Raw genomic sequence first — 6,558 nt, 5'->3', positions numbered from 1 at the left:
AGGCATTCTACCGCTCGGCCAAAACAACATTATTATTATTATTCTTTATGCACTACCGTTCAATAAACGTGAGCATATTAGAAGATTCATCAATCATCCCGCCATGTAATCTTTTTTGTGATGGTATTTTGAACTATAAGAGCATGAGCAATGCTATCGTGCGGATAAGCACGTCTGTGCCATTGACACGGCATATGACGGACCACCATTGCACGCCGACCGTTGGAACAAGCGTGCTAGATGCTGAGGGATTTGCTTGAGGGCGCGCAAACACACGTCCAGCCATGTGGAAGGTTGTGGGTTGGGCGTGACTTGATTCGTGGACTGGGATGTCAAATCTCATACAATTAACTATACTATTCAATAGAAAATGAATAACTCTAAACGAGAATATTAAAAAGAGGAATGGTAGTTGAATTGCCCTCCAAATTTGTTGGGTGGGAAGAAGAAAAATTGGAACAAGAATACAAGATAAATGGTAGAAAATTGAAACTAGAAATGTGGAATATAAGATTAGTACATTGTTTATGCTATTTATGTAAGTAGTTTTTGTTGATGCGATTTATTTAGGATTTGTTTTATGGCACTGAACATTGAAAATTTTCTTATTATTCTCATGCTATTTTAGGAAGTTGGTTAAATTGATCATGCTATTATAATTTTAATTTATACTACGATAATTTTTGGGTTGACGCTTGTATTGAACTGTAATTTTTTATTGATGATTTAACTTTATAAAATATTTTGGAAATCATTATTTAGGTTGATTATTGTATTGATTACTTTGATTGATGATTTAACTTTATAAAACATTTTGGAATCATTGTTTGGGTTGGTTATTGACTAGTGATCAGTGATTGGTTGGTAATCGAACTTGATTAGTGATTTAATCTTAGTTTGTGTTATTATATATTTCTGGACAATGTTTGATCACTAATATGAGATTTTTGTAAAAGATGCAAGCTTTTAACTATCTGGCTGCTGAAATAAGCACAGAGGAGCCTCGCACGGAGGAGCCTTGCGGTGATTGAATGCAATCCACGGAGGAAGGCTTGGATTCGGATCGCATTCAGCATATCCAACATATCGAGAAGGAAATCTTTCAACTTGTTAATTACTCCCTCCGATAATTCGTCTCACTTTGACCGGACATGAATTTTAAAAAATGTAATGAAAATTGAGTTGTAAAAGTTTGTGGAATATGGGTCATACTTTTATATATTAGTTTTATAATAAAATGTGAGTAGGAATGGATTAGTGGAATATGGGGTCCACTATAAAAAAATGATAAAAGTGAAATGGGACAAATTATGTGGGACGGACCAAAATGAATAAATGGGACAAATTATTCGAGACGGATGGAGAACTACTTTGTGGAGTGATATTCACAACATTTTATAATGCCCCGACGCACCTCAAGTGCAGGTACAAGTGGATCTTGATATTTGTGTAAAATCTAGATTATTTTTCTCTACTAATCTAAAACCATTGTTTTTTTTCACAGCAAGCCTGAAAAGAAACATAACCTCTAGTAAAAAACCACCATTTAAGCCAACTTACTGAATTATTCTGATCAAGATCTTGATAATTATATTAATTTTCCTTTTTTCTTATTAATTTGTCTAACTATGTAGGCCTATGTTACGAGTGCATATACCATCACTATAGGGAGATGTTTGGTTTGGCAAATAGGAGTATTAAATGCCCAAAAACAAACCTTTTCTCATGTTTGGTTTGTCAAATACCTTTTCAAGAGGGCCTGCAAAAATGCTGAAGGCCCGCCTCGTTTGTGCCCATTTCATTAGTTAAGGTATTTCCCCAATTTTGAAAGATACATTTTCTGGGCAAGTGTTCACTTTATTGAAAATCTGAAATAACCAAAATGTCCCCATCTTCTTCATTCACTTAAATTTGACGCCCAATTTTTCTAGCAAATTCACGCTGCTGTGTGCTCTCGTTTTCTCTCCAAATATTCATCAATTGGCATCGGATTCTCTCGGGACTTCGAATTAAATACCCACGACGACCAAGGTAAGCTTCCACCTGCGAATTTGAATCCTAATTTCGTGCGTGAAGCCCACAAATTTTTCTTGCGATTTTCGATTCAACACTTTCATATTTGAAACGATAATCTGTGTTTCGTCCATTCCGCTCTCATAATTGACTATTTCTAGCATTGTGCTACATATTCCAACTGAAAATTGTGGTTAAAACTATTCCAGATTCATATTTAGGGTGACAAATTAATTAAGGAATAATCGACGTTGAGTGCAACAAACTACAGTTATGGATGGATGAACACAATAATTGCAAATCAAATTTTTGAAAAATGATGATTCATAGTAGCGTGGGAGTTGAGTGGGTTTGGGGGTTAGAAATTTTAACCCAATGTATTCTCCTGTAAACAAGTTATCATATATGCATGCACCTAGCAATTACTGCAATTCAATAGCTCTTTTCCTCAATTTCGAAATCATATTTGTGAACTATACCTAATTGAAGTTGTGCTTCTGTGCAAAAACTGATATTGTTCCAGATTTGAATTGTTCAAGTGAGAAGCTCGGATCAGCAGATTTTAATTATGATGTCTTTGTGCATAATCTGTATTTGTTCCAGTTTTCTTAAGCTATGATGCTTGTGTGCTTAATCTGTTTTAAAAGCTTGTTCCAGATAACTCATTTGTTCTATTTGCATTCTATTCCTAGTTATTCATTTTTGTGATGTGTGTCATATTTGGAGTTTTAATTATCTACAAATCAAGAAACAAAACATTGGATTATCAAAGAATTAAAATTGGATAACTGGTTGATATCCTGTTCTTGTGTGTCAATTTTTTGAAGTGGTGGTTCTAACTGTCTACTCATATATGTTCTTCGTAGATGGATCGGCCTGCAAAATCGGACAAGACCATTGTGCAGATGTTAGAAGAGATAATGAGAAATTATTATATCGCCCGTCTTTGTATCATTTTTCTGATCTACACTAAGCTGTCTCAGAATAAGAAAAGGAAGCGTACTCAATTAGTTCTTCCTTATAGCCAGATGGACAGGGTAGACTTACAAGTCAGTCATCTGAATAGGTTAGTCGGTGTTACCGACACTGATTGCATAGTCAACCTTAGAATGGACAGGAATGCGTTTGGTAGATTATGCTCTCTATGCCGACAGCTTGGAACTCTTCGTGACAGAAGGTCTGTTTATATTGAAGAACAATTGGCCATATTCCTAAGCATACTAGCACACCATAAAAAAAATCGTATCACTATATTTGACTTTTTGCGGTCGGGCCAAACTATTTCCTACTATGTAAACGAAGTTCTCCAGGCTATCATAAAAATGCACACGTTATTCATTGTGAATCCTGAGCCAGTTCGCGACGACTGTGTCGATTGGAGATGGAAACACTTCAAGGTATTGTTTCATCAATTGACATTAGTTAATATACATTCATCGCAATCGACTGATCATTTGCTATGTGTGTTATATACATTAATTTTCTTGTAGGGATGTCTTGGCGCTCTAGACGGTACGCATATTAGCATTTTGGTTCCTAATGCCCTCAAACCTCGATTTAGGAACAGAAAAGGACAGATAACAACGAATACATTGGCAGCTTGTGATCGAGATATGCGATTTACATACGTTCAACCGGGGTGGGAGGGATCTGCCGGAGACGCTCGTGTTTTGAGGGATGCGGTAAACCGACCTCATGGTCTGAGAGTCCCAATAGGTATTGTCTCCAATCTTTCTGTGTAAATATTTACTTGATATTGTGAATTTCTTTTCTGAACAAATTCCATTCCTCATACCTAGGGAATTATTACCTCTGTGACAATGGTTATGCCAATAGTAATGGATTTTTGACACCTTACCGAGGCGTTAGATACCACCTCAAAGAATGGGGCCCGAACGCTGATGTGCCTCAGAACCCTGTTGAGCTGTACAATATGCGACATACTAAAGCGCGAAATATTATTGAACGAGCATTCGCCGTGCTGAAGATGCGATGGGGCATACTCCGAAGTCCATCATTCTACCCCATCAAGGTGCAAATTCGTATAATTAGTGCATGTTTCTTGTTACACAACTATGTCCGGGGCGAGATGTCTGTTGATCCTCTAGAAACTCTTATCGAGGGTTGGACCGATGGACATGGAGTTGATGAAGACTCCAATGATGTTCCATACGTTGATTTCGTCGAAGCAACAAATGATTGGAGCAACTTCCGGGATCAATTAGCAACCACATTGTGGAATCAGGTCTAAGTTTGAATCTTCTATACTTGCATTGCTGATAAAAAAAATTTGCATAATAAGAGTCTGATAATTTTATTTTATTCTTACGTAATTTCTTTTTGCAGCATATTAGGGGTGACTGATGATTTTCTCTCAGAGGATTAAAGTTGCAAATGAGATGCTTAGTTGGATTTGAGTTTTAGTATTCATGTGTTTAATAGGAAGACTGTTGTGATCTTTACTCTTGAACATTTCTCTATTTCCACTATGCATTCTTCAATAACTATATCTTGATCTTCATTTTAATCTCGCGTCCAGATTTCAAACACAATAGAGAAGGCTTGATTTAAATACATAACGAGGTTCGGTACAAATATTAAAAACAAAATAAATTCGTAATGCATTAGAAGGAAGATTGATGTAAATCCATATGCTTTTTTTAAGATGGTTGCCGCATTATAAGATGAAGATCTTTTTATATTAAAAATCACATTAAGTTGCAGCTCGTTCATGCTCGAAAATACAATTTATATCTCTAACATTTGATATCAGATACTCTGATATCAAATGGTGGTCACTAAGTTATCAGACATTTGCAATCATAAATTAATGACAATTGAAATTCACCAAATGATGGTCACTGAGTTATCAGACATTTGAAATCAGGAATTAATGACAATTGAAATACACCGCATAATTCGAACTACACCATTATCATAGAAACATAGTATATTACAAGTTAAAGTCAGACAAAATACTTTAGAAGTTCTACAGATCACAAATGTCATTACACACAACTACTCCTAAGGTCGACACTGGCACATTGTCCATGAAATCCAAATACATCAATTGTTTTGGCATTGCAAGCCAACAAAAAACGGCGACAAATGCAGATAGGGTTCGACCACAAAAACAATAGACAGACTACACAACCTAGAAATATTTTTCGAGAGCTCGGATGACATAAGCAAGGCGATCCTCATCTGGCATACCAAGGAAAAAGTCTAAGCGCTCAACCTTCTCAAGTATCCACCCGCCTACATCAAACTTCTGCTCACGACTGAGATCGGGCAGCTTTCCCAGTTGCTCGTACACATGTTTCCTTGATTGACTGAGATCAAACTCATATCCAATGCGTTGTGCCAGAGTGTCAAGCCTCTTGTTTGTGTCGTCATGCACTTTCTCCAGCATGTGGACCAGGCCTTCAATGCCCATCTCAATCTTCCTTTTTTTCCCTCCACTGGTAGATGTGGCCTTGGTGGGATTGTTGTGCCCAGTACTATCAGCTGCCGAAGGTGGAGTTTGAGTTCCATCTACCGGTGCCGGAGTTGGTTGGTCGCCCAAGTTGAAGTCAGCACCTCCTGTGCCAATTGATTCTTGGATATTCTCCAGAGAGTGTTGAGAGTGCAGCTCGTTGACAGAGTCCATGAGATTCTCAGTGAAGGTACCCGAAGCACGATCTTTACCAAATATGATTTGCCAATACGGCCATAACGGCCAGCCTTTCTCCCTCATGAAACGAGCTTCAGGCTCAGCCTGCATATATCAACCTACCCATCAGCAAATCATGGTTTCTACTGCCTAAAGTCATAATTCACATTGCAACACAACAATTATATATTCAATAAGAGAACTAACCTTCACAATTTGGTCCCATTGATCGTCATCGCACTCAAATTTGTAGTCCCCCTTCGAATTAAACCCTACGCCGCTCCTGTTTAGAATTTTCTCCAACAACCCGGAGCTTTTTTTCCACGCTGAAAGTCTGGACATGATGTGCGGCGTTCCTTTGATATTAGCTGTGGGAAATTGAATGCGCATGGCATCTTCGAGCTTTGTAAGGAAGCCAGTTCGAAACCCATTGTCCGACTTCCTCCCCCTTCGAATTAAACCCTACGCCGCTCCTGTTTAGAATTTTCTCCAACAACCCGGAGCTTTTTTTCCACGCTGAAAGTCTGGACATGATGTGCGGCGTTCCTTTGATATTAGCTGTGGGAAATTGAATGCGCATGGCATCTTCGAGCTTTGTAAGGAAGCCAGTTCGAAACCCATTGTCCGACTTCCAGCCAGTAGCAACAAGCTCGTTCAGATGTACGACGAGGGCCTCCTCCTCTCGTTCAGTCCAGCTTCGCCTAGTGCGATCTCCTTTCGGCTTCCTCACACGTCCCAAATGAGCATTGATCTCTTTAAAGCCGAACAAGACAGCAACAAGCAAAGTTTGTAGAAATTAAAATGAAGAGAGTAAAACCAATATAGGTAGGGCAAAGCTCAAATTAACACAAGAGAATAAAGAGATATGAAGTAGGCTACATATGTTGAGTGCT

The 6,558-nt window shown here is 38.1% G+C and overlaps 2 protein-coding genes across 3 annotated transcripts; one reads left to right on the top strand and one right to left on the bottom strand.

Moving 5' to 3' along the window:
- The first annotated feature begins 1,953 nt into the window (after positions 1 to 1,953).
- Positions 1,954 to 4,540, top strand: LOC125200283 (protein ANTAGONIST OF LIKE HETEROCHROMATIN PROTEIN 1-like). 2 transcript variants are annotated; one of them, XM_048097961.1, is made up of 6 exons: positions 1,954 to 2,031; positions 2,880 to 3,410; positions 3,504 to 3,525; positions 3,613 to 3,729; positions 3,813 to 4,258; positions 4,360 to 4,540. In XM_048097961.1, the coding sequence occupies exons 2-6, from the start codon at positions 2,880 to 2,882 to the stop codon at positions 4,375 to 4,377; spliced, it is 1,134 nt and encodes a 377-aa protein (XP_047953918.1). In that variant the 5' UTR covers positions 1,954 to 2,031; the 3' UTR covers positions 4,378 to 4,540. The 2 variants fall into 2 exon arrangements, with proteins under 2 accessions (XP_047953918.1, XP_047953917.1); XM_048097960.1 differs by having other exon boundaries at positions 3,504 to 3,729.
- Positions 4,541 to 4,945: 405 nt separating this feature from the next.
- LOC125200284 lies at positions 4,946 to 6,096 on the bottom strand. Its single transcript, XM_048097962.1, has 2 exons — positions 5,873 to 6,096; positions 4,946 to 5,770 (listed from the first exon to the last, which is right to left on the bottom strand). Exons 1-2 carry the CDS (start codon positions 6,053 to 6,055, stop codon positions 5,168 to 5,170), a joined length of 786 nt encoding a protein of 261 aa, XP_047953919.1. The 5' UTR covers positions 6,056 to 6,096; the 3' UTR covers positions 4,946 to 5,167.
- Between the last annotated feature and the right edge of the window lie 462 nt (positions 6,097 to 6,558).

The sequence above is a fragment of the Salvia hispanica genome, unplaced genomic scaffold (genome assembly GCF_023119035.1).
Source record: "Salvia hispanica cultivar TCC Black 2014 unplaced genomic scaffold, UniMelb_Shisp_WGS_1.0 HiC_scaffold_89, whole genome shotgun sequence".
Lineage (NCBI taxonomy): Eukaryota > Viridiplantae > Streptophyta > Magnoliopsida > Lamiales > Lamiaceae > Salvia > Salvia hispanica.
Note: the sequence above shows the minus strand (reverse complement) of the source record. Positions and strands in the feature narration are given on the sequence as shown.

Bases quoted from the DNA above. Each gene is read 5' to 3' on its own strand.
- LOC125200284 (XM_048097962.1), bottom strand. From the start codon at position 6,055: ATGCGCATTCAATTTCCCACAGCTAATATCAAAGGAACGCCGCACATC. The intron at 5,771-5,872 runs GTTAGTTCTCTT...TGATATATGCAG, and splicing joins AATGGGACCAAATTGTGAAG to GCTGAGCCTGAAGCTCGTTT.
- LOC125200283 (XM_048097960.1), top strand. From the start codon at position 2,880: ATGGATCGGCCTGCAAAATCGGACAAGACCATTGTGCAGATGTTAGAA. The intron at 3,411-3,503 runs GTATTGTTTCAT...ATTTTCTTGTAG, and splicing joins GGAGATGGAAACACTTCAAG to GGATGTCTTGGCGCTCTAGA. The intron at 3,730-3,812 runs GTATTGTCTCCA...CCTCATACCTAG, and splicing joins TGGTCTGAGAGTCCCAATAG to GGAATTATTACCTCTGTGAC.